The sequence below is a fragment of the Oncorhynchus masou genome, unplaced genomic scaffold (genome assembly GCF_036934945.1).
Source record: "Oncorhynchus masou masou isolate Uvic2021 unplaced genomic scaffold, UVic_Omas_1.1 unplaced_scaffold_6___fragment_2___debris, whole genome shotgun sequence".
In the NCBI taxonomy this organism is placed as follows: domain Eukaryota; kingdom Metazoa; phylum Chordata; class Actinopteri; order Salmoniformes; family Salmonidae; genus Oncorhynchus; species Oncorhynchus masou.
The window spans coordinates 91,459-119,417 of NW_027016658.1; the positions used below are offsets into that span (position 1 = coordinate 91,459).

The 27,959-nt window shown below is 42.1% G+C and overlaps 2 protein-coding genes, 1 long non-coding RNA gene and 1 pseudogene across 4 annotated transcripts; 3 read left to right on the forward strand and 1 right to left on the reverse strand.

Moving 5' to 3' along the window:
• Positions 1–1,208: 1,208 nt before the first annotated feature.
• Positions 1,209–4,949, reverse strand: LOC135538985 (serine/threonine/tyrosine-interacting-like protein 1). Of its 2 annotated transcripts, none has more exons than XM_064964863.1 (9): positions 4,848–4,949; positions 3,624–3,744; positions 3,402–3,463; positions 3,143–3,242; positions 2,358–2,491; positions 2,066–2,211; positions 1,863–1,960; positions 1,644–1,756; positions 1,209–1,421 (listed from the first exon to the last, which is right to left on the reverse strand). In XM_064964863.1, the coding sequence occupies exons 2-9, from the start codon at positions 3,724–3,726 to the stop codon at positions 1,290–1,292; spliced, it is 888 nt and encodes a 295-aa protein (XP_064820935.1). In that variant the 5' UTR covers positions 3,727–3,744; positions 4,848–4,949; the 3' UTR covers positions 1,209–1,289. The 2 variants fall into 2 exon arrangements, with proteins under 2 accessions (XP_064820935.1, XP_064820934.1); XM_064964862.1 differs by lacking the exon at positions 4,848–4,949 and adding an exon at positions 3,848–4,029.
• Positions 4,950–5,392: 443 nt separating this feature from the next.
• Positions 5,393–14,647, forward strand: LOC135538984 (proline-rich protein 11-like; annotated as a pseudogene).
• A 48-nt stretch (positions 14,648–14,695) lies between these two features.
• On the forward strand, positions 14,696–18,941 carry LOC135538983 (nonsense-mediated mRNA decay factor SMG8-like). The gene is made up of 4 exons (XM_064964861.1): positions 14,696–16,289; positions 16,852–16,997; positions 17,120–18,043; positions 18,329–18,941. The coding sequence occupies exons 1-4, from the start codon at positions 14,771–14,773 to the stop codon at positions 18,533–18,535; spliced, it is 2,796 nt and encodes a 931-aa protein (XP_064820933.1). The 5' UTR covers positions 14,696–14,770; the 3' UTR covers positions 18,536–18,941.
• Positions 18,942–19,687: 746 nt separating this feature from the next.
• Positions 19,688–24,406, forward strand: LOC135538979 (uncharacterized). The gene is made up of 2 exons (XR_010455518.1): positions 19,688–19,861; positions 23,014–24,406. It is a non-coding gene; the product is annotated as an uncharacterized LOC135538979 (long non-coding RNA).
• The last annotated feature ends 3,553 nt before the right edge of the window (positions 24,407–27,959 follow it).

The window sequence follows — 27,959 nt, forward strand, 5'->3', positions numbered from 1 at the left end:
GACCCAAGTTAAACGATTTAAAGGCAATGCTACCAAATACTAATTATGTGTATGTAAACTTTTTACTAGGATTAAATGTCAGGAATTGTGAAAAACTTAGTGTAAATGTATTTGGCTAAGGTGTATGTAAACTTCCGACTTCAACTGTAGTTACATGACGTAATGACGCCACGTAAAACTTTGCGCTCCACAATGTATGCTGTGTGGATCAAGCTGTCAACAAGTGGAGCAATCATTTGAAAGGGTAATGACATTTCAGCAAGACAACTCAAAGGCAAAATCCAAGCCAAGATAATGGAATTCATTGCTCCTGACAATCAACTGTTCTCTGTCGTGGGTGATGTTAGCACCAATACAACCAGCTTGAAAACAATGACCAGTAGAAACTGCAGTCATTTTCATTATTCTTAGCAATGATTTCGGAATCCTTGTTAGTAAGTGTTAGCAAATGTTTTTCCTGCCCTGCTAGACCTGCCCCAGTCAACTGTAAGTGCTGTTATGGCGAAGTGAAAACTTTGTGGTAGACCACACAAGCTCACAGAACGGGACCGCTGATTTGTTGGAAAGGTGGCATCCTATGACTGTGCCACTTTGAAAGTCACTGAGCTTTTCAGTAAGGCCATTCTCCTGCCAATGTTTGTTTATGGAGATTGCATGGCTGTGTGCTCAATTATATACACCTGTCAACAACATTTGAAGGGGTGTCCACATGCTTTTGTATATATATAGTGTATGTATTTTTAGAGCAAGATCATGGTGTGTCCCGTTCTTTTCATTACGTTAATTGCATAATCCTGAAAAATTGACACTTGCAAGAAGAAACATTGTCCTTCTATCATTCATTATTCCAATAAAATTCTCAGGACCTATCATTCCAGAATATCAGCAGGGCAAACGTATCAATGTGTATGTGTTTTTAGATGATCCCTGAATCTTCAGAAAGTATGGTATTACAATACATACGGTAAGTGAATATCTGACAATGAAATTGTGATCAGTAAGCCTCACCAGCAATGGCCTGACAAGCGATGCTTGCATGCTGGTTCTTAGTACCACATAAGTGTGTGTGTGTGTATGTGTGTATGAGCATACTTCAAATATTTGTCAGAAGAAGTTGGTGCTCAGTGCATACAAATGTAATCAACCACCCAAGAAGGCCCATATAAAGAAGGTAGACAACTTCATGACAAAAATATCCATGTATTTTTTTTATTTGGATTGGGTAGTTATGGTCCCAGTGAATTACAGGGCTCTTCTAGACTCATTGAAATGAACTATTATCCATCATCTCAATAGCGGGGCTCTGCAATATCAGTGATTCTTCTACCCAGTGTGTGCAGCTCCCAGTCGGACAGCTGTTGTACAAACCCTCGGTTTGGCCTCATGTTCGTTTTACATTGCAGGACATGCTCCCAGACCTCCTTCAGTGAAAAAAAGTGCCATCGATATCATAATGGAGTGGGAGGAATAACAGAAATTAGCAGCTCACCAAATTCAGCAACAAAATCTTATACAGTAAACACGCAGTATTTTCATTTGCCAAACATTTTTTCATATTCCAAAAACAGGAACTGGAACAGCCTGAACTTCTATTTCTAAAACTCATTCCAAAGAAGACCGTAAAGTACATAAACATAACTTGCCCCCAGTGTATATTTCAAGTGGTGCAAAAGAAAAGCCATGGCCGCAGCACTACAGCGGCTTATTCCATGACTTGAAAAGATCAAAACTGCAGATCCAGTGTTGAGACGAGAGGCTAAAAGGGAAACATTTGCAACACGATAATAAACATAATATTAATAAACAAATAGTAATAACAAGTAACATCTAAAAAAAAGTGGAAAAAAACACATTCAGCTCACCAATAAAAACACAAATCCTCTCAAAACTGGAGTACAGATCAGCCTCCACTGAATCTGACACATTGATGTGAAGGATGGTGTGGTTTCCTTTTTCAAACCTAATTTCAAAAAGAAAAAAGTTGTATTCAAACATAATATTTTTTTTATGAACAATCATCCATAGTACCTGCTACTTTGACATGTAAATATGAGTCCTCACGCACATGTGACAACTGTCTTCAGAGACATTGACAAGGGCGCTCAGTTTCAGATCTTTAAGGACATGGGGATTGATGGCCTGCTTGTAATTGCCCATGTAGAGTTGACCTGGCAAGAGCTCCACTGGATAAGGCCTCAAGCTCTCCAATTCCTACAAAGTCACAATAATGAAACGGACAGCAGCACAATCTATGTAAATCAGCCCATTGAAATACTCTTATCACCTGAGTATGTTTTTCTTTTTCTCAACAGGCTCTCACAATATTTAGCAAAGGTTTGACGCAATGGAGGCGTTACCTTTATGGTGTAAAGGATTTTCTGTGTCCTGAAGAAAGGATAAAAGGCTGAGAACCTCTGATAGCCTCCTTTCAGAATCTGGACAGGATAGTGACTTGATTTTGTCAGGGCCTCAGCGCACTCAATAGCCTCAGCTACAAACACACACACACAGAATAACTACAAACCATTCTTACCCCACTCAGGCTCCTGAGTGGCGCAGCGGTCTAAGGCACTGCATCTCAGTGCAAGAGACATCACTACAGACCCTGGTTTGATTCCACAACTGGCCTTGATTGGGAGTTCCATAGGGCAGCGCACAATTGGCCCAGTGTCGTTAGGGTTTGGCCAGGGTAGGCCGTCATTGTAAATAAGAATTTGTTTTTAACTGACCTGCCTAGTTAAATACATTTTTTTAAATTAAATCGCCCTAATTTAATAATTTTACTAGGCAAGTCAATTAAGAACAAATTCTTATTTTCAATGACGGCCTAGGAACAGTGGGTTAACTGCCTGTTCAGGGGTAGAACAACAGATTTGTACATTGTCAGCTCGGGGATTTGAACTTGCAACCTTCTGTTTACTAGTCCAACACTCTAACCACTAGGCTACCCTGCCGCCCCTAATGGGATGTCATGGATCGAATATTATTGACTGGTTCATTCAATCATTGACAATTCAATCAAAAACAGTTGTCCGGGTTAGGGTTTGGCCAGGGTAGGCCTTCAATATAAATAAGAATTTGTTTTTAACTGACTTTCCTAGTTATATAAAGGTTAATTAAAAAATTGTGATGTTCAGCTCACCTGAACCTTGTAAAGAACTGGTGCTGCTGTCATAAACCACAATATACCTCATACTCTCCACCTCCACGCCTACAGGCATAATGAGTTTGCCTTTAGAGTCCTGTAGAGTAAAACAATGACATCTTACTTATTACACTGCCAAACATTGCAACGTGTATTTCAAAATGGAAAAATAATTGAAGCACAGTATTGTCATCCTAAGGTGGGATGAGCTAGTGTTGTAATGTGTTAATAACTGATTTGACACGCATAGGCATACCCATTTTGCATTTCTGGCAGTAATGATATGGCTGGCATTGTACTGTCCTTTAGCACGGGCATCTGAGGAAACAGCATAACCATTTGTCCACTTTTCATAATAATCAACTTTGAGTGTATTATATTGGACTGAATCTTAGAAATAAATAACGTTTATCAACACAATAGATTTGTTTTAATCGTGTTGAACTGATATGACTGTCTGCCCCTACCTGGCTCTTACCAATCAAACAGAGGAAGTTGAACTCTGCCAGTCTGGACAGCCGAGTGTACTGGTTGAGAATGTTGTAAAGCTCAGACGCCTCACAAAAGGTTATTCCAGCCATTGTAGGAAACCTGACAACCTGAAAATAACAAGTCAGTGTTTTGAAAACCCTGCATTGGACTACATAGTTACTAGCTAGTTAGCTAACATTAGCTCGTACACCTCATGCTTCAAATACTAACTTGTGAAGAATACACATATTTGTTTTCGCCGAACATCAACATGTTTCTGCAGCTTGTTAGTCGAGTTTGCAAACGAACATCAGAAATCGTAGAGAACCCTAGTTAGCACAAAAAAATACTGAGCCTAATGTTTGTCTCTGCCATATATGAGTTAGGAATTAGAATACTAGAATGGCCATGAACAATTTTATGACAGGATAAAGGTCATCCATTTTGGTCAGGGAGTTGGTCAGCTTGTGCTGTGATAAGATATTGTGTAAAATAATGAATTTGAATGATTGATCTGCACTGCATGTTTGTTAGCTAGCTAGCCAGACAGTTTTAGAGGGATTAATGATTCAATACATTTTTCAAATTAACTGCCAATATGCCAACATTCCAATCAAACAATGCAGCCACACAGCCATTCACTGGCTGTAATCAGTTGACGATAGGACTTAGATACAAGTTTTATATGCAACAAGTACTGATATTGTATCATATAAAAGCACTCACAGCTTTCCAATACATATTTTTTCAAAATGAACGTTCGAAACAATATTGTGACTACACATACAACCGATGACAATGAACTCACAGATTTCCAAGAAAACAAAAATGTAGACATTTATGGTATGTTTACATATATTTTAGATGCTATTTATAAATAAAATTGGTATAAAACCCCTATAAACTGTATTTATAGTTATAAGACAATATTTTAGATTGACAATTTATGATGCATCACATGCCTTACTTTTATTTTCCTGTATAAATATAATCCGGATTATGTATCTACTGCCAATCATTCCAATTAGACTACTTTGGGATTTTCCCTGACCATCGCAATATGACTCCCATTTGTACCCCATTCTGGAACTTTGAGGGTTTATGACATAGCCCATCTAGTAATTTAATCAGATATCGTATGGTTTCTGCTAACAACACATGCTTGACTAACTAATTCACTGATGTTGCTAGTAAAAACCTGCATGTAGTTAGGGTTAGGGCAAAATATTACCTGGTTAAAATGAAAATGACAAAATGACTTTTTCCACTCAAGGTAACGAACCAAAGGCGCTTAGCTACAACATTACTGAAACATATCTGAGCAAAACACACGGAATATGAAGGAAATGTTTGTTTAGGTTTTGTTGCTCGGTAACACAATAACGGGCATTGCGGTTGGCTGTACAGTACTAATCTGTGATTGGACATTATATCTACGTTGTTGGGATGTGTTCGGGTGCGTTCGTAAATTCACTCTGCCTATCTTTACAATTTCAGAAAAATCGACCATTTTACTCGCCCTAGCAGAGCTGGTTAGAGTGTTTTCATGTTATCCAGAGCGTTGGTGGCTGTAACCATGCTGTTGGCAACAATTTAATTACCCCTTTTGCCGACGTTTACTGAAACCGGCCGTATTCAACGGATGTTGAGCGTTCGTAAATTCATCAGTTATTATATTCTGCGCTCTCACACACTCAGACGAGAGCGCTCAGAAATCGGAGCAGGATGTCAGAGGGAATTTACGAACGCATCCGTATTCAGTAGCCTATCCACGTACGTCTTCATCCAGCTGTTTGTCATACGTTTCCGGAATGTTTTTTTTGGGGGTGAAAATCTTTGCTTGTTGTTTATGAGCAAAGATTGTACACATATATTTTGTATTCTCTAGTTTGAATACGGTTTTATGGCTGGATCATGGGTATGTAACGTCAGATATAAATGTCATTAACGTTCATTTGCGTGAATAGGCAAAAAATGAGACATCTGGATTAAACTACCGCCACGAATAACGTTAGCTAGCTAGCATTATGTGCAGCAAAACTAATTTGTATAGCTATGCATTCGTTTGGCTGATGAAGCAGAATGTGTTGACAGCTTATATTGATTATTTAAAACAGTTTTGTAGATGTAGGTATAAAAAAAAGCAGTTAGTCCAGCCTGCTTGTAACAGACTAAACTCCACGATTTACAATGGAGTTGAGCTGTGACTAGTGTGGGCGCACTAGAGCGCCGACGTCACATAAAATCAACAATGTTGTGTGTAATTGCGGGCTATTCTTTGCGTGCTGAACCATGTCGTTTTTAATAAAAACGGAATTGTATGTGACGTCGGAGCTATTGTCTGTCCACACTAGTCGCCAATCAACTGCATCGCAAATCGTGAAGTTGAGTTTAATCGGCTAGCCTGTTTAAAAAATAAATAAAAACATTTTATTTATATATATATATATATAACTATTTTATATAACTAGACACGTCTGTTTGTTGTTGTTAGGTTAGCGAGTTGTGGTTACAATTAAGATACTCAATTATTGGACCTAGGTTATAGGCTGCCTAAAGAAAACATGACTGGCTAACGTTAGTTTGAAAAATTAGATCTTGCCCAAATACCATGGCAGCCAAAACATTAAAAGTGTGTGTGTTGCACCCACAACATTACAAGTGTGTGTAAATTTAAGTTTGGTGTGTAAAATATACTGAACAAAAATATAAATGCAACAATTAACAATTTACCGAGTTACAGTTCATATAAGGAAATCTGTCAATTTAAATTAATTAATTAGGCCCTAATCTATAGATTTCACATGACTGGGCAGGGGCATAGCCAAGGGTAGACCTGGGAGGGCATAGGCCCACCCACTTGGGAGCCAGGCCCAGCCAATCAGAATTCGTTTTTTCCCCCACAAAAGAGCTTTATTACAGACATAAATACTCCTCAGTTTCATCAGCTGTCCGGGTGGTTGGTCTTAGATGATACCGTTGGTCCTGAAGAAGTCGGATATGGAGGTCCTGGGTTGGCATGGTTACACGTGGTCTGCAGTTGTGAGGCCGGTTGGACGTCCTGCCAAATTCTCTAAAACGATGTTGGTGGCTTATGGTAGAGAAATTAACTTTAAATTCTCTGGCAACAGCTCTGGTGGACATTCCTGCAGTCAGCCATGCTATTTGCCCACTCCTTCAAAACTTCAGACATCTGTCGCATTGTGTTTTGACAAAACTGCACATTTTGAGTGGCCTTTTATTGTCCCCAGAACAAAGTGCACATGTGTAAGTGTAACCGGTGTGAAATGGTTAGCTAGTTAGCGGGGTGGTCACTAATAGCGTTTCAAGTTGGTGATGTCACTCGCTCTGAGACCTTGTAGTAGTTGTTTCCCTTGTTCTGCAAGGGCCATGTTACATAATGCTATTTTTTTTCAGCTCATGAAACACTTACATTGTTGCATTTATATTTATGTTCAGTATGAATAAGAAACTTGTGCACGAACCCATACATATTTTGAAATGTAACTGAATCCGACTCTCTTCACTGTGCCTTTAGGGACCAAGCAAAGCCTTCCTGCGACAAAGAAAGAAGAGGGCCAGCAGCAGACGCTGGGCTGTTATGAGTAAAAGGCTTCAGGAAACACAAGAGCCCATCATCACACCTGCAACGACACAGTGAGTCAATCTATGGCTGTCATCACTGCAACATTTTAGTTCATACATACATACATACATACATACATACATACATACAGTTGAAGTCGGAAGTTTACATACACTTAGGTTGAAGTAATTTAAAACTCGTTTTTCAACCACTCCACAAATTTCTTGTTAACAAACTATCGTTTTAGCAAGTTGGTTAGGACATGTACTTTATGCATGACACAAGTTATTTTTCCAACAATTGTTTACAGACAGATTATTTCACTTATAATTCACTGTATTACAATTCCAGTGGGTCAGAAGTTTACATACACTAAGTTGACTGCCTTTAAACAGCTTGGAAAATTCCAGAAAATTGTCATAGCTTTAGAGGCTACTAATTTACATAATTTGAGTCAATTTGAGGTGAACCTGTGGATGTATTTCAAGACCTACCTTCAAACTCGGTGCCTCCTTGCTTGACATCATGGGAAAAAATAAAGAAATTAGCCAAGACCTCAGAATTTGTTTTTGTATACCTCCAGAAGTCTGGTTCATCCTTGGGAGCAATTTCCAAGGTACCACGTTCATCTGTACAAACAATAGTACGCAAGTATAAACACCATGGGACCACGCAGCCACCATACCGCTCAGGAAGGAGACACATTCTGTCTCCTAGAGGTGAACGTACTTTTGGTGCAGTAAAATAAGTCCTATATCGTCATAACCTGAAAGGCCGCTCAGCAAGGAAGAAGCCACTGCTCCAAAACCACCATAAAAAAAGCCAGACTACGATTTGCAACTGCACATGGGTACAAAGATTGTACTTTTTTGAGAAATGTCTGGTCTGATGAAAGAAAAATAGAACTGTTTGGCCATGATGACTATCGTTATGTTTTGGAGGGAAAAGGGGGAGGCTTACAAGCCGAAGAACACCATCCCAACCGTGAATCACGGGGGTTGCAGCATCATGTTGTGGGGGTGCTTTGCTGTAGGAGGGACTGGTGCACTTCACAAAATAGATGGCATCATGAGGTAGGAAAATTATGTGGATATATTGAAGCAACATCTCAAGACATCAGTCAGGAAGTTAAAGCTTGGTCCCAATGGGTCTTCCAAATAGACAGTGACCCCAAACATACTTCCAGAGTTGTGTTTCAAAATGGCTTAAGGACATCAAAGTCAAGGTATTGGAGTAGCCACCACAAAGCCCTGACCTCAATCCTATAGAACATTTGTGGGCAGACCTGAAAAAGCGTGTGCGAGCAAGGAGGCCTACAAACCTGACTCGGTTACACCAGCTCTGTCAGGAGGAATGGGCCAAAATTCACCCAACTTATTGTGGGAACCTTGTGGAAGGCTACCTGAAATGTTTGACCCAAATTAAACAATTTAAAGGCAATGCTACCAAATTCTAATTGAGTGTATGTAAGCTTCTGACCCAATGGGAATGTGATGAAAGAAATAAAAGCTGAAATAAATAATTATCTCTACTATTATTCTGACATTTCACGTTCTTAAAATAAAGTGGTGATCCTAACTGACCTAAGACAGGTAATTTTTACGAGGATTAAATGTCAGGAATTGTGAAAAACTGACTTTAAATGTATTTGGCTAAGGTATATGTAAACTTCCGACCTCAACTGGACCTACTCATTTCAGGGTTTTTCTTTATTTGTACTATTTTCTACATTGCACAATAATAGTGAAGAAAATTATTAAATAACACATGGAATCATATATTAACCAAAAAAGCGTTAGACAAATCCAAATATATTTGGGATTCTTCAAAGTAGCCACCCTTTGCCTTGATGACAGCTTTGTACACTCTTGGTGTTCTCTCAACCAGCTTCATCTGGAATGCTTTTCGAACAGTCTTGAAGGAGTTCCCGCATATGCTGAGCACTTGTTGGCTGCTTTTCCTTCACTCTGCGGTCCAACTCATCCCAAACAATCTCAATTGAGTTGAGGTCTGGTGATTGTGGAAGCCAGGTCATCACTCTCCTTCTTGGTCAAATAGCGCTTACACAGCCTGGAAGTGTGTTGGGTCATTGTCCTGTTGAAAAACAAATGATAATGACACTAAGCGCAAACCAGATGGGATGGCGTATTGCTGCAGAATTCTGTGGTAGCTATGCTGGTTGCGTGCCTTGAATTCTAAATAAATCACAGACAGTGTCACCAGCAGAGCACCATCACACCACCTCTATGCTTCACGGTGGGAACCACACATGCAGAAATCATCCGTTCACCTACTCTGCGTCTCACAAAGACACAGCGGTTGGAACCAAAAATCTCAAATTTGGAGTCAAGACGAAAAGACAGATTTCCACCTGTCTAATGTCCATTACTCGTGTTTAACTTTTAACAAGGCACACATGTTAATTGAAATGCATTCCAGAGAATGCTAAGAGTATGCAAAGCTGTCATCAAGGAAAAGGGTGACTACTTCAAAGAATTTGCTTAACACTTTTTGGGGGGGTGGTTACTACATGACACCATATGTGTTATTTCATAGTTTTGATGTCTTCACTAATATTGTACAATGTAGAAAATAGTAAAAATAAAGAAAAACCCTTCATGAGTAGGTGTGACCAAACGTTTGACTGGTACTGTATATATACAGTGCCTTGCGAAAGTATTCGGCCCCCTTGAACTTTGCGACCTTTTGCCACATTTCAGGCTTCAAACATAAAGATATAAAATTGTATTTTTTTCTGAAGAATCAACAACAAGTGGGACACAATCATGAAGTGGAACGACATTTATTGGATATTTCAAAAAAAATTAACAAATCAAAAACTGAAAAATTGGGCGTGCAAAATTATTCAGCCCCCTTAATACTTAATACTTTGTAGCGCCACCTTTTGCTGCGATTACAGCTGTAAGTCGCTTGGGGTATGTCTCTATCAGTTTTGCACATCGAGAGACTGACATTTTTTCCCATTCCTCCTTGCAAAACAGCTCGAGCTCAGTGAGGTTGGATGGAGAGCATTTGTGAACAGCAGTTTTCAGTTCTTTCCACAGATTCTCGATTGGATTCAGGTCTTGACTTTGACTTGGCCATTCTAACACCTGGATATGTTTATTTTTGAACCATTCCATTGTAGATTTTGCTTTATGTTTTGGATCATTGTCTTGTTGGAAGACAAATCTCTGTCCCAGTCTCAGGTCTTTTGCAGACTCCATCAGGTTTTCTTCCATAATGGTCCTGTATTTGGCTCCATCTTCCCATCAATTTTAACCATCTTCCCTGTCCCTGCTGAAGAAAAGCAGGCCCAAACCATGATGCTGCCACCACCATGTTTGACAGTGGGGATGGTGTGGTCAGGGTGATGAGCTGTGTTGCTTTTACGCCAAACATAACGTTTTGCATTGTTGCCAAAAAGTTCAATTTTGGTTTCATCTGACCAGAGCACCTTCTTCCACATGTTTGGTGTGTCTCCCAGGTGGCTTGTGGCAAACTTTAAACAACACTTTTTATGGATATCTTTTAGAAATGGCTTTCTTCTTGCCACTCTTCCATAAAGGCCAGATTTGTGCAATATACGACTGATTGTTTTCCTATGGACAGAGTCTCCCACCTCAGCTGTAGATCTCTGCAGTTCATCCAGAGTGATCATGGGCCTCTTGGCTGCATCTCTGATCAGTCTTCTCCTTGTATGAGCTGAAAGTTTAGAGGGATGGCCAGGTCTTGGTAGATTTGCAGTGGTCTGATACTCCTTCCATTTCAATATTATCGCTTGCACAGTGCTCATTGGGATGTTTAAAGCTTGGGAAATCTTTTTGTATCCAAATCCGGCTTTAAACTTCTTCACAACAGTATCTCGGACCTGCCTGGTGTGTTCCTTGTTCTTCATGATGCTCTCTGCGCTTTTAACGGACCTCTGAGACTATCACAGTGCAGGTGCATTTATACGGAGACTTGATTACACACAGGTGGATTGTATTTATCATCATTAGTCATTTAGGTCAACATTGGATCATTCAGAGATCCTCACTGAACTTCTGGAGAGAGTTTGCTGCACTGAAAGTAAAGGGGCTGAATCATTTTGCATGCCCAATTTTTCAGTTTTTAATTTGTTAAAAAAGTTTGAAATATCCAATAAATGTCGTTCCACTTCATGATTGTGTCCCACTTGTTGTTGATTCTTCAGAAAAAAATACAGTTTTATATCTATGTTTGAAGCCTGAAATGTGGCAAAAGGTCGCAAAATTCAATGTGGCCGAATACTTTCGCAAGGCACTGTATATAATGTATTCCTGCAAACACATGCTTTTAAATATAGTTGTTAACTCAATGACTGGAAGTCTGTGGGAACAGCTAGCATGTCATTGTGCTAACACTAGTAGCAATGCACCCCCACTACCCCACCACTGCTGGAAAAAAATCCTAGGGGAAACACTGGTTGTCTACAATGTCAACATGAATCTATGGCTGGCTGAATGATCATGCACAAGAGGGTGGACAATCCTATCAACTCATAACCCTTATCATTCTGTGTGTATTTTCTTTAGACTTGGAAATTGTGACCCAATCACCCAAACCAGTCCAGCGCAACTAGAAGACCCCCCTGTAAAGAATGTGAAGAAATGGGTTCCTTTACTGGGTGTCAGATTGCTGCTGCTGGCATTTGGCAGGATATTCCAAATCTGGAGGAACAACCTGAGCCAGGTAAGTTTCTACAGCAAGGCTATGTTTCTAACAGGGCTGTTTTGGTTGAGGGAAAATGTTATGTTAGATTTCATTCCCAAACATTTGCCTCTATGTCAGTTACACTGACCCAATTTCTACTTTCATCTATCTATTGCAGTCATTTGCTGGATTTTTGAAAAAAAATATATTCTGGTGGGGGTATGCCAAACAAAGAGACCCTCCAGAATCAAATGGCTGAGATGCAGAGGGAGATGGGTGCCTTGCATTCTGCTCTTCAGGTGAGACACCAACCATTACACTCATCTGAACCTACCTCATGGTATGATCATGTGACAAAAAGCCACATGCAGTACTACATCACCAAAGCCTATCTTGTTTCAGCAGGGTGGCAAGACTGGATGCCACTGCCATGGGACTGTTGCTGGTAGTTCAGTCTGTCCAATGTTTCCTCCTACCCTTCTTCCATTAGGCTGTGGCTCCAGTGTGGACCCTCACCCTGCTCTCACACCACCACCACCACCTCCTCTTCCTCCTACATCCAACACTTTCCTGCAACCCTACATCCCTAAAAAAAAGAGTGGCTTCCAATACTCAAAAGGTAAGAATTTAATAACTCATCTTTCATTTTTTTATTTTATTTGGTGGTCATAGATTTCTGTCCCATGTGGTTCAGTTGGTAGAGCATGGTGCTTGCATCGCCAGGGTTGTGGGATCAATTCCACACTGTGGACGAGTACAAAAATGTACTGTATGCACTCACTACCGTAAGTCATTCTGTATAAGAGTGTCTCATAAATTACTCAAATGTAAAATGTATTCTCTCCTATGATCTGACCTCTCTATCACTAAGGAGAAGCAGGACATACTGGTGGCTGTGACCCTCAGGGATTTACAGGCTGTTAAACTGAGAAAGGTTATTGTCAGCAGTGAAATCAAAGGTAAGCAATGCATATACCTTAGCATACTCAAAGTAATTTCTGCTTCCACCTGTACAAAATGGAAGCTCCACAGGACACTCCCACATAGTATGCAGTAATGTGCCTGACTCTTTCTTGCATTTCCAGCATAAGAATGTACAACAAGGCCATTGTCTGAAAAAGGGGTCTGTCTTTTATTTTAGAGAACTCCAGAGAAGATGCATGCCCCGCTGGTCACTGTGGCAGACCTGCAGAATGTCCGTCTGAAACAATCCCACTGCCAACTGCCCCCTAAACTTCTCAAACGCCTTCGCTTTGGCAGGTAAACCTATCTCATATTTCTTAATTGGCTGCCATTTGTTTTCCATCCTGGGGACCCACCACATGTTGTCCAGGCTTTTTCCCCCAGGCCAGTTATGATAATTTAATAAGGTTTATCAGGCCTGGAACAAAAGCCTGCACACCAGGATTGAAGAACAGTTTTTGAAACATTTGTTTTCTCTGATTGGATTTATGTTGTGTTATTGTGGAGATTATCAAATGTTATTTCCCACTCTAGAACACCTACCAAAAGCCCTATGAATCTGCGTACACAGCAGAAAAGGTTTCAAATCAATAGGTAATGCATTTCAACACTCAAGTGCTTTATTCTGGGGTTCTTGTGTTACCTGAACAGGAAGTCAAAGGACTATCATCAAGTGAGAGCTGAGTCTGACTAGAAGTATTTCTCTACTCTTTAGGAGTCCTGGTGGCACTCCTCTGTTTGATAAGGAGAATATGGAGACGGGCACTGGCCTCACCCCCATCATGACTCAGGCCCTGCGATGCAAGTTCCAGGTAGATCAATCTTTACAGAGCCTGTGTGTCTTATGCATGTGTGGTTTAAAGGTGTGTCCCCTTTGTCACCACTTATATTGTTCTTTATCCCCTCAGAGTGCCTTACCACGAGGACTGTCTCCAAAGGCAAAGAATCTCAACGAAAGCTTTGATCAAAACTGAGACATTTGTTGATGTATACACAGATGTCGACCGAGACTAGTTCAAATGTAACGGAAAGGCAGCTGCCATGATGAAAAGTTCCAGTGTTGTAATGAGGATGGTATGCAAGCTATAGATGTAACTATTGGCACAATGCACATTCCCTAGCACTTTCTGGTTTCCACTGCTGAATGGATTATTTCATACTTTTTCCATTGCTGAATGAGTTACTAAATGCTAGGTAGATTGAGGATGAAAAGAGGAAACACTTGTCTTGGACCACAATTTTAAAACGGACATAAAAGTTCTAAAGGCAAGCAGTTTCTGTAAAAACTTTGACCGCCACACTGTATCAAACAGGTTTGGTCAATCCCAACACGCCTCAACTGCATGCTTCTTGGAACCGTGAAACCAAGGAGGGTGTTAAGTGAGCAATACTTAGATTTAAAAGGCAGTAGTTGAGATAATCTGAACACGTAGTTGAAACAATCTGTTACTTGGAATGAGTGAGAAGCATCACTTGGTTTGAATGTGGTTTCAGTTTAATATTTTCTATGAGGAAGTTGATTTTAACCGTTATAAATGTATCTGAGGGTCTATGTTTGGAAATTTTTACATTGACTGGGGACTCTGTTTGAGCTATTTCACGTTATGTTACTTTTTCCAAAAAGCTTCTTGCATTATCTTTTGATTTTCTTTTTTTCTTTCACATTGAGCACATTGTTTTTTAAAGTATTTGAACCAATATTGTGTTTATAAGAATTTATTTTATTTTAGACATGTTTAGGAAACAGCAAATAAATTAACAAAATAAATAAATGTACCTGTTCTGGTTGCTGGAAGGGTAAAAAGTGACACAGAAAATGTATCTTGTTTCTACCACAGAAGTATAGTTTCTATACGGAACATTTTACTTGTGTTCACGGAAAGTGGCCTTGTGCGCAGCTGTTTATCTTCCCCATGATATGAGCGGAAAAAATGGCGTTGCCCGTGAGTGTGGGAGCGCTTCTAGAATCAGAAGTAATAGAGGATCCATTATACAAAGATGAAGGTCTCTGTGTACTTGGTATATTCGGTAAGACTGCAATGCTACCCGGATCACCGAAAGAGTTTCTAATCAACACGCTCGCGGACAAGCACATCTATCCACTATTTGGACTGGATGAGACAGACAATCACAACAGTGGAAGCTTGATTCAGGCGTACTACAGCCAAGAAAACCGCGTATTGTATCTGGTGCTAACTTCAGTTTGTGACAACCGACAGCTTTTGTGGGCGTGTGAGTCTTTGAGTACGGGCGTCGGACACTCGGAGGCGCACGAATTCTGGAAAGGAGCAGATAAACAGCATTGCTTAGCATTGCTTTACCTATTCTCGTTGTGCCATGTCCTGCTACTGGTCCATCCGACATGCTGTTTTGATGTCACCTATGACCGATTGTTCCGTGCTCTGGATGCACTTCGCCAGAAAGTTCTGCCACTACTACGTGCTGCAATCAAGGATTCCACCATATCCAAAGAATGGAAGGTGAACTGCCGGCCCTGTCCTCCTCGCCTGCTATTCGTATTCCAGATGAATGGAGCCCTGCGAAGCTATGCTGGAAATGGTTCAGACCCTTCTGGGGGAAATCCTGATAAGCCCAAGAAACACTCGCCAAGGAGACGCCTCCAGCATGCATTGGAAGACCAGATATATCGCATTTTCCGGAAAAGTCGGGTCCTCACCAACCAGAGCAGTAATTGCTTATTCACTGTCCCTGCTAACCAAGCGTTTGTTTACGTGGTGCCTGGGCCAGAGGAGGACCCAGTGGCAGGCGTGCTAGGGCAGCTGCGCTCCAACTGTGCCCTGAGGGAAAATGACACCAGCACCTCGGTGTCTGGACCCAGGCGCTACCAACAAATGCGTCACTCTGCAAGACAACCATCCTTCAATGTAGAAAGCAGCAGCCTCTCAGGGGGGCAACTAGTAGACTGTAATCTGAAGGAGTTCCTTTGGCAGCATGTCGAACTGGTGTTGACCAAGAAAGGCTTTGATGACAGCGTTGGTCGCAATCCGCAGCCTTCTCATTTTGAGCTGCCAACCTACTCCAAATGGGCACAAGTGGCCTACAGGCTGCATCAGGTCATGATAGCCAACACAGAGGAGGAAACTGCAGAGCTGGCTGTCAAAGTGCAGAGTCAGCTTAAGTTTTTGGAAGGTTTCCTGGACGCAGATGCCAAGTTCTCTGAGAACCGCTGCCAGAAAGCCCTGCCACTTGCACATAGCGCCTACCAGTCTAACCTTCCCCATAACTATACCACCACTGTGCATAAAAACCAACTGACACAAGCACTTCGGGTCTACAGCCAGCATGCACGCGGTGTAGCTTTTCAGCGCTATGCCTTGCAGTTGCATGAGGACTGCTACAAGTTCTGGAGTAATGGGCATCAGTTATGTGAAGAGCGCAGTCTGACAGACCAACACTGTGTGCACAAGTTTCACCTGCTGCCTCAGCCAGGTAAAGCCTCAATCACTGTACAGAACATACTACTGTTACTATAATTTCTAAAATATTTATTACACAAATGAAAGGTATCATAACAGGTATCAACAGAGTTGGCGGTCAGTGTACCTCAGAATATCAATGTTGAATTGTGGTGTTTATTATGGCAAACTGTCTTCTATGGGGTTTTCTCATTTGGGCAAAAGGCTGTCCTCTGTGACACAAACTGATAAGTGGTCGAGGAGTGTGTCAATTTGTTAGTAGGCAAACGGAAGTGTCCGCCTCTCCTCGATATCCACCTTTCATCGGGGATAGTCATATATCTTACCGCGGAAGGTTTTAAAATCTGCCACACCCCCTTTGAATCAGCGTTTGTTTTGTCAGAGGAGAAAAACATGCACACATTTAAAAAAAAAATATATATATATATATATAAAAAACAATATGCTACTTATTGTTATCTATATAATAATTGCACAACTTAATTTGTTTTGATGACGTTACACATTTATTTTGGGTTGTGAGAGGATGCATGAGGTGACCAAATCAGTTGATAAAAGGCCATTGTCATCTGCAGATGAGAAGCCAGAGATGGACCGCAACCCGCCCATCCTCAACCACAACAGCAGGGGGCGTTCCACTAGCTCGTGTAACTGTGGCCGGAAGCAAGCCCCTCGTGAGGACCCCTTTGACATCCAAGCTGCCAACTACGACTTCTACCAAGTTAGTATCCGCTTTAACCGATCTCTACAGAGGACACCAGTATAACCCCATGATCTCTTTTAAAATCTATTCAATTGTACTTCAGTCTTGTTTAAACTTTGTCTCACTCTGTTGCCTTTTAGATGTTTGAGGAGAAATGCTGCGGGAAGCTGGAGAGGATCGACTTTCCTGTTTTCCAGCCAAGCACCCCAGACCCAGCCCCGGCCTGTGAAGAAGCACCCAGACCCACTGAGGTGGCTGCCCCAGTCCCAGTCCCACCGTCAGAGCCTGGGTCAGGGCCATCAGAGGGGGAGAGGCTAAAGGAGAGCATCCCAGCGTCCCACCCAGTGTCCCACACCCCCGGAGAGAGCACCAGCCTCAGCCTGGCCCTCAGCCTGGGCCAGTCCACTGACAGCCTAGGGCCTTATGGAGATGGAGGGGGCGGTGAGGGCCAGGAGAAGAGGCCCAGCCTGGTGGATCGCCAGGCCTCCACTGTGGAGTACCTTCCAGGCATGCTCCACTCAGGCTGCTCCAAAGGTCTGCTGCCTAAGTTCTCCAGCTGGTCGCTGGTCAAGCTTGGCCCTGCTAAGACCTACAACCCCCACACTGGCCTGGAGCAGCCAGGCTTCCTGCCTGGCTCCTCCTTCCTCCTGCCCTGGGACGTGGTGATTCGCTCCCGCTCTGAAGAGGAGGTGGGCTTAACTGAGCCCTTGGATGGGGGACCCTCCTCCTGGCCGGCCCCCAACAAAACCGTGGCGGGGAAGCGAGGGAGTGCAGGGGGCCTTGGTCGGGGACGCAGGCGGGATGACGTGGCCCGGGCCTTTGTGGGCTTTGAGTACGAGGACAGTAGGGGCCGGCGTTTCCTCAGCTCAGGACCTGATAAAGTGGTGAAAGTGCTGGGGCCTGGAGGGGCCAAAGAGCCGGCCACCAGGGCCCTGAACACAGACATGCCCCTGTACATTCCCTCTCCAGCCCAGGGGCGTGGCCTAAAGACCCACTACGCCCAGCTGGCGCGCCTCTACATTGTGGTCCCTGACGCCCCCTTGGAGATAACACTCAACCCACAGGTACACTTACCTGGCATACATTTCCCTGACATACATTTCCCTATCAACTGGTGTTTGTCACCAGGAATATTTGAGAGGAATTGACTTACCTATCTTGATAGACAAGCTGTTATGCTAAACTGTCATTACAATTTCAACTGAACTCATTGTGAGTCCTTAGTGTAGCAATATGCTGTGTAGAGATGCATTTTGTGTTGGCAAATAGTCCCTTTGTTGATTAATGAGAGATGTAATGCTTGATTAATGTTAACTGTAAAACGCTGCCCCTCTTCTTTTTGTTCTTAGGTCCAACCCGGCCCCCCTCCATGTCCAGTGTTCCACCCCGAGCGGACAGAGCTGGTGCTGCCCTCCGATGGCCTGTGGGTCCTACGTTTCCCCTATTCCTATGTCACAGACCGTGGCCCATGCTACCCACCTAAAGAGAACCAGCCCCTGGCCAGCTACAAGGTCCTCAGAGGCATCCTGCGTGCCAGCCCTCTTCCTCCACAGTAATCCCAGCTCACACCATAGCACCGCAATGTGACTCTCGTACTTATTTGCAAGGTTAGTTTTTAAAATGACTTTGAGTCAGTTGGACCGTGTTCTCTTGCCTAGTGTTGTTTCATCCCCTAAAATACTATTTTGAGTTCAATGGAATTGTGCTGGGTTAGTTGATTATGAATGGCAATCTCAAAAGGAGAAAGGTGTTGATCTGCATAGAACTGCGTCTCCACTTGGAAATATTTCAAATGAAAATCTTGTTCTCTGATCTTAGGTTATTCATGGTATCTTTTTAACAGGGTTGTCAGGCTGTATTTTCAGCTCTTACACTTAAAGGGCCATCTATATAAAACACTGGAAAATCACGTTTGTGGCTGCACTGGGCCTTTAAGGAGAGAATAAATGACATTTTATTGATCCTTGTTTGTTGGCTTTATTCACTGTTATTGTGCTAGGATCATTGTTCAGACCACCATATAAGGGTGATATCACACATTACAGTTAGTCATCAATAAATTAAATGGCATGCAACGTTTATGTGAAGCCTAGCCACAGAATTCTTAGATGAATGCACAGCACTAGATGTCGCTATTAACCAAGTTATTGAGTGTGGCATCATGAGAAAGTTCTCTAACAAAACATTTGTTATTTACCTTGCAGAAAGATGAATAATCCTGTCATTTAAAATGCTTGGCATGTGTATCTTTTTTAATATCCTTTTGTCCTTCAGGCCTGGTATGTATGGGTGGCATGATCATGCATGCCTCCAACTTGTATTACACACAATGCTTAAATAAATATATTGTTCTGCAGGTACAACGTTTGCTGTTGAGCTGTCTACCCGTCATGTATGTAGCCTATTTGTCCATCATGACATTAAAAAAAAACAATCTTGCAATTTGTCCGTGTTGTCTGGTAAATTTAATTGGTAGGCTTACTGAGACACAAAGTGTGCAAAGCGTTTCTGTTTATGAACTCTGCTATTGCGGACCCCCACACGTATGCGAAATGGACAGTAGGCACTTATTTTTCTCCGCGCAACGATTGGTCAGCCATTACCATCTGTAGCCAATCGGCACAATGTTGCTATGCTGTAATGTTACATTGATTGGTTCCATTGACTGTCAGTCTGCCTCAGACGGGTACTGTCTTTGCGCAATAACATCAACTCAAGCGGTGCGCTCAGTATCGGATGGACCTCCTTCGTTACTTATTGAGCATTGAAGTTTACTCGTAGAAGCAAACCTTAACCCTCTAAACTGAATGAGAAGGATTTGCCACATAAAGATGTGATCGGCAAAGCACTAGAGGCGACGATTGAATTTTCTCTATCCAAAGGTAAAGTCAATGCTTATTGTTATTGCGCAACTGTAACGGTACATGTTTAAAACGGACTGCATCTTGTCCGAAAGTTCATAATGGGGCCTGAGACTAGATTATAACTATTTGATAACAATTAAACGATAATACGATTCTGACCGACTGTGCTTAGTGTATAACCTACAGGTATAGTATATGATGCGAGTAGGATTGATGTAAAATATACGCGGTGGCACTACATGCGCTGGTTTTAGATTACACAAAGTTGGCAGTGTCGTATTCTGCACCATCGAATCCAAACATTGCTTTTGGTGCATGCGGACGATGGAAATAGAAGTTGCAAAGAGGAATCCGTTATGAAATTGTTTCGGTTCTGACATGTTTTTGTTGACAATCATTTGTCATTACTTATGCCATATTAATATAATTGACAATCTTGTATTGGTTGTTTTAACAGTCATTCAAAATGTTACCATCGTTTAGTGGTTGTAACAATATGCTGTAATAAATGTAACATCTGTTGTTGTCATCAATATTTTGAACCTTTAACAATCTTTCCTAAATTACTCACTATCTTGCTATAGTTTTTGCTAAAAGACCATAACAAAAATAGTGAATACAGTTAAGGTCGGGCCACATAAACGGATGACAGCTGGTTCTACTCTAAATCTCGACTAAGTTGGCAGAGAGCAAAAGGGTAGCTATTTTTACCCACAGTAACATCTCTGTTCATTTTGACATTTTCATTGATATCTAACTTAGTTTCCTATTTAGCCATGAGGACCTTAACTGGCATATAAATAATTCAACCACTTAACAGGTAGTTTTAAAAACCACCCAAAGGAAGCTACCTATGGAACACATCATAGCAGATGCATCACGTGATATGGTCAAGAGCTCAATGTTTGCCACCTCTTTCTTAGCCACTCAGTACCATGACCAAAACAACCTTTTAAATCGTTGTAAGCGTAAGCACAAAATTCCAGCATAAGCATGAAATCAGTGCCAATATGTCAATCAGTGCAACAGAGATATAGCTGTGTGGGCCAGTAACTGAAGGGCCGCTGGTTCGAATCACCGAGCCGACGAGGTGAAATATCTGATGTGCCTTTGAGCAAGGCACTTAACCCTAATTGCTCCTCTGGATAGGAGCATCTGCTAAATGACTGAAATGTAATTTTTTTAAATTTAAAAAAGGTTGTGAGCCCCAGGGCCGTCTGAGTAGGAGGCTTTCTCTCTGTCAGTCGGCATACAAATTGCTGTGTATGGCTAGACTGAGGTTAGTATGGTAGCACACTTTGGAATCAATTGCCATCACAGATGCTGGGGGGAAAAATCTGGGCATAGCCAGGACAGGCACAATACAATGTATAATAAACCTGGTGATAGTCAGGAATGTCTTACAATTCAACTTTCATTTCCCCTGAAGAATGTACGGTTTAAATTATTCAATGTTTACTCCATTGTTTCTGCACCTTGTGAGGTAACTATGGTATACGTTCCCTAATGCACATCAGATAATGCAACACTACAAGACAGTCCCCGAAATGGATCAAGTATTAGCGTGTGTTCACTGCTTCCTATCATCTTGTGTGTGTGCAAAAAGAGTGCTATTCAAAGGTCATTGCTGGGTGCTCATTTGGCACCAATTCAGAGACCAGCCCTTGCATTCATCCAATGCTAATAAACAGAGGGAGGGAGCATGGCAGGGATGTTTACACCTCTATCCAACTGGTCACACCTATTTCCTGCCAGTCATTCACACCATCTGGGACGTTAGCAGAACGTTCTACACCCCTGGCCTCTTCGCATCCAGGAGACTGCCCTGTGTTGTGAAGGATGTGGCACATTCCATGTCTATGTTTTAAGCAGGATCTGATTGAGATGAAAAGCCCAGAGACAGTGCATGCATGTGACTGAGTGTTTCCATGTGTGTGTATGTTTTCTCAATGATTCTGGTGGCTTTGATGCTCAATATATACACTCATGGCCAAAAGTTTTGAGAATGACACAAATATTAATTTCCACAAAGGTTGCTGCTTCAGTGTCTTTAGATATTTTTGTCAAATGTTACTATGGAATACTGAAGTATAATTACCAGCATTTCATAAGTGTCAAAGGCTTTTATTGACAATTGCATGAAGTTGATGCAAAGAGACAATATTTGCAGTGTTGACCCTTCTTTTTCAAGACCTCTGCAATCTGCCCTGGCATGCTGTCAATGAACTTGTGGGCCACATCTTGACTGCTGGCAGCCCATTCTTGCATAATCAATGCTTGGAGTTTGTCAGAATTTGTGGGTTTTTGTTTGTCCATCCGCCTCTTGAGGATTTACCACAAGTTCTCAATGGGATTAAGTTATGGGGAGTTTCCTGGCCATGACACAAAATATTGATGTTATGTTCCCCGACCAACTTAGTTATCACTTTTACCTTATGGCAAGGTGCTCTATCATGCTGGAAAAGGCATTGTTCATCACCAAACTGTTCCTGGATGGTTGGGAGAAGTTGCTCTCGGAGGATGTGTTGGTACCATTCTTTATTCACGGCTGTGTTTTTAGGCAAATTGTGAGTGAACACACTCCCTTGGCTGAGAAGCAACCCCACATATGAATGGTCTCAGGATGCTTTACTGTTGTCATGACACAGGACTGATGGTAGTGCTCACCTCGTCTTTTCCAGACAAGCTTTTTTCCGGATGCCCCAAACAATCGGAAAGGGGATTCATCAGAGAAAATTATTTTACCCCAGTCCTCAGCAGTCCCCTGTTTACCCCTGTACCTTTTGCAGAATATCAGTCTGTCCCTGATGTTTTTCCTGGAGAGAATTGGCTTCTTTGCTGCCCTTCTTGACACCAGGCCATCCTCCAAAAGTCTTCGCCTCACTGTGCGTGCAGATGCACTCACACCTGCCTGCTGCCATTCTTGAGCAAGCTCTGTACTGGTGGTACCCCGATCCCGCAGCTGAATCAACTTTAGGAGACGGTCCTGGAGCTTGCTGGACTTTCTTGGGCGCCCTGAAGCCTTCTTCACAACAATTGAACCGCTCTCCTTGAAGTTCTTAATGATCCGATAAATGGTTGATGTAGGTGCAATCTTACTGGCAGCAGTATCCCTGACTGTGAAGCCATTTTTGTGCAAAGCAATGATGACGGCACTTGTTTCTTTGCAGGTAACCATGGTTGACGGAGGAAGAATAATGATTCCAAGCACCACCCTCCTTTTGAAGCTTCCAGTCTGTCATTCGAACTCGATCAGCATGACAGAGTGATCTCCAGCCTTGCCGTTGTCAACACTCAAATCAAATTGTATTTGTCACATACACATGGTTAGCAGATGTTAATGCGAGTGTAGCGAAATGCTTGTGCTTCTAGTTCCGACAATGCAGTAATAACCAACGAGTAATCTTGCTAACAATTCCAAAACTACTACCTTATACACACAAGTGTAAAGGGATAATGAATATGTACATAAAGATATATGAATGAGTGATGGTACAGAGCGGCATAGGCAAGATGCAGTAGATGGTATCGAGTACAGTATATACATATGAGATGAGTATGTAAACAAAGTGGCAGAGTAAAAGTGGCTAGTGATACATGTATTACATAAAGATGCAGTAGATGATATAGAGTACAGTATATATGTATACATATGAGATAAATAATGTAGGGTATGTAAACATTATATTAAGTAGCATTGTTTAAAGTGGCTAGTGATATATTTTTACATCAATTCCCATCAATTCCCATTATTAAAGTGGCTAATGATTCGAGTCTGTATGTAGGCAGCAGCCTCTGTGTTAGTGATGGCTGTTTAACAGTCTGATGGCCTTGAGATAGAAGCTGTTTTTCAGTCTCTCGGTCCCAGCTTTGATGCCTTCCTGTGACATTGGGTGGTGTAGGTGTCCTGGAGGGCAGGTAGTTTGCCCCCAGTGATGCGTTGTGCAGATCTCACTACCCTCTGGAGAGCCTTACGGTTGTGGGCGGAGCAGTTGCCATACCAGGCGGTGATAAACCCAACAGGATGCTCTCGATTGTGCATCTGTAGAAGTTTGAGTGCTTTTGGTGACAAGCCAAATTTCTTCAGCCTCCTGAGCTTGAAGAGGCGCTGCTGCGCCTTCTTCACGATGCTGTCTGTGTGGGTGGACCAATTCAGTTTGTCTGTGATGTGTACACCGAGGAACTTAAAACTACCCTCCATTACTGTTCCACACCTGTGTTAACGAGAGAATCACTGACATGATGTCAGCTGGTCCTTTTGTGGCAGGGCTGAAATGCAGTGGAAAGGTTTATTTGGGGATCCAGTTAATTTGCATGGCAAATATGGACTTTGCAATTAATTGCAATTCATCTGATCACTCATCATAACATTCTGGAGTGTATGCAAATTGCCGACATAAAAACTGAGGCAGCAGACTGTGAAAATTAATATTTATGTCATTCTCAAAACCTTTGGCCACAACTGTACATTTGCTAAAAGTGCATCACAACCTCAGAAAAGGTGCCAGGGTATTCGTGCCTTTCTTTCCATCCATTCAATGCCATTAAAATCCTTAGAGTGCAGCATTTCATGACTCCAGTCACTGTTAATGGACAGGGTCACTATATTGGCATTGCTGCCTTGCCTAGCTTGAAGTAGCTTTATTTGTTGTATTGAACCGATTTTCATATTTTGTTTTGCGCATGCGTATTGCCTAAACATGTTGTGTGGGTATTGCCTGGAGTAAGCTGTGCACATTTGTGCGTGTCTATATAATTTGGCTTTCAGATCTCTTGAAATTAACAAAGCTAGCTCGCCAAAAACAACCTGACAAAAGGACACTAACATTACTATACTGTACAAACAATTTTCGAAGTTGGAATAATGTACATTTTGGAGGGTTCGAAGAGTGGAAGTCAACAATAATGAAAGTTAAGATGAGGCAAAGGCAGCATAAAGCATACAAGATGTGACTTTATTCATGACAGGCATGGCAACCACCATCTCCCTCACTGCTAGCTGTTGGGCAGGCGAAGAGAACTGGACTGTCCACCACCGGCGGCGCCATTCCAGCCATAATAATGGCCGAAACAGAGCAAACAGAATGGCATCAAACACCTGGAAACCATGTATTTGATACCATTCCGCTCCACTCATTAACACAAGCCTGTTCTCCCCAATTAAGGTGCCACCAACCTCCTGTGCTGTCCACTTGTCTGAAACATCATTACCAATTAATACCTTTTAGCTGGGTTTTACACCTCTTGGACATTTACTTTTGCTTTGTGGACGTATTGGGAATGGAGCTTCTCCCGCCACTTAATGTGGGCCAGAGCCTTGGCTTCTACAAGATAGATGCAACTCACTACACTACAACCATTCTACATGTGTGGCTGCATGGCAACGCACACGCATGGGAGGATTCAGCCCGTCAGAGATCATGATCCCCTAATGGATGAAGCTGCCTGTGTGCTGCGTGGGAGAAGAACTGTGCTACCAGCTACTGTTTGTGTGTGACTTTTTGTGTCAGTGTGAAAATAAAACCGAATGAGGCCTTGCGGATGCGTCTCCAATCCCTCATGACTGTGGGGCCTGCTGTGTGCATGCAGAATAAAATTCTGCTGAGACTTCTACAACACTGTCACACAGAGGTTCACCAGACGAATGGACTTAATTTACAAGAAAAGGTAGGCCTTAATGCACTTTCCTTTGAAATCTGCAGGTTAGGCTACTGTTTAATCATGAGAATAGACAACGACCCTTTGAATGCATTTGATTTATCAAGCTACAATTTCATGAGACACTTTTTGATGTTTGAACAGCATTTTTCAGTCATTTCGATTGTTGATGTGGACATTTTGTTAGAATCTTTTTTTTAAATTATTACAAAAAATGTTTACCCCTTTTTCATGATATCCAATTGGTAGTTACAGTCTTGTCCCATCGCTGCAACTCATGTACGGACCCTGGAGAGGAGAAGGTCAAGAGCCATGCGTCCTCCGAAACATGACCCTGCCAAGCTGTACTGCTTCTTGACACACTGCTCGCTTAATCAGGAAGCCAGTGGCATCAATGTGTCAGAGGAAACGCTGTACAACTGGCGACCGAAGTCAGTGTTCATGCGCCCGGCCGACCACAAGAAGTCTCTAGAGCGTGATGGGACAAGGACATCCCACCGGCCAAACTCTCCCCTGGGCAACGCTGGGCCATTTGTGCTCCGCCTCATGGGTCTCCCAGTCACGGCCAGCTGGGACACAGCCTGGGCTCGAACCCGGGTCTGTAGTAACGTCTCTAGCACTGTGATGCAGTACCTTAGACCGCTGTACCACTCGGGAAGCCCAGAACCTTTTTTATTATATACAGGTAACTGCCAAAATAAAGGAAACAGTGTGTGGCGCTACAGAGGGTGGTGCAGGCAGCCCAATGTATCACTGGGGCCGAGCTCCCTGCCATCCAGGACCTCTTTATCAGACGGCATGAAAGGAAGGCCCAGAAAATCATTAAAGACTCCAACCACATACTGTTCTCTCTGCTTCCGCATGGCAAGCGGTACCGGTGCTTCAAAACAGACACCAACAGGCTCCTATCCTCATGTCATAAGGCTGCTAAATAGTATGTGTAGCCATTTTGTTAGATATCTGAGTTGACCCTTGTATTTTAGTCTTCTCCATGCACACTCACTGACACTCCAACATACACTCACGCTGATGCTACTCTGTTAATCATATATCCTGATGCCTAGTCACCTTACCCCTACACATTTTTATTTAACCTTTCATTTCACTAGGCAAGTCAGTTAACAACAAATTATTATTTACAATGACAGCCTACACCGGCCAAACCCGGACGACGCTGGGCCAATTGTGCGCCGCCCTATGGGACTGCCAATCAAGGCCGGTTCTGATACAGCCTGGAATCGAACCAGGGTGTCTGTAGTGACATCTCCAGCACTGAAATGCAGTGCCTTAGACCGCTGCGCCACTCGGGAGTCTGTACATACGCACCTCTATCGATCCAGTATTCCTGCACATTGTAAACATGGTACTGGAACTGACCCTGTATATAGTATGCTCTTTTACTTTATCGTGTTTTTATTTTTATTTCTATTTTTATTGGTTTGTTTTACCTTGTTATTTTTTGTATTACATTGTTATTAATTACTGCATTGTTGGGATTAGAGTTTGCAAAAACTCAATTTCATTGTGCTGACTGAATGAATTACATTTTATTTTCGTGTCAAATCACCAGTTGGCAACGCATCCCTTATGGGATTAATTGACACATTAACAAACATTACAATAATTCACTGTGATAATTCAGTGATAATTCTTCTTCCGATGTTCTCTACAGTGCGCATCGCATAAAGAGTGAAAACACAGTAAATCAATACATAATGGTAAATAAAGTTATCCAAACAATAACTATATCCCTAGAGCAGTAAAAAAATATACATACATACATACATACATATACAGTTGAAGTCGAAAGTTTACACACACCTTAGCCAAATACATTTAAACTCAGTTTTTCACAATTCCTGACATTTAATCCTAGTAAAAATTCCCTGTCTTAGGTCAGTCAGGATCACCACATTATTTTAAGAATGTGAAATGTCAGAATAATAGTAGAGAGTGATTTATTTCAGCTTTTATTTCTTTCATCACATTCCTAGTGGGTCAGAAGTTTACATACACTCAATTAGTATTTGGTAGCACTGCCTTTAAATTGTTTAACTTGGGTCAAACGTTTTGTGTAGCCTTCCACAAGCTTCCCACAATAAGTTGGGTGAATTTTGGCCCATTCCTCCTGACAGAGCTGGTGTAACTGAGTCAGGTTTGTAAGGCCTCCTTGCTCGCACACATTTTTCAGTTCTGCCCACAAGTTTTCTATAGGATCGAGGTCAGGGCTTTGTGATGGCCACTCCAATATCTTGACTTTGTTGTCCTTAAGCCATTTTGCCACAACTTTGGAAGTATGCTTGGGGTCATTGTCCATTTGGAAGAGCCATTTGCTACCAAGCTTTCACTTCCTGACTGATGTCTTGAGATGTGGATATATTGAAGCAACATAATTGTCCTGCCTCATGATGTCATCTATTTTGTGAAGTGCACCAGTCCCTTCTGCAGCAAAGCACCC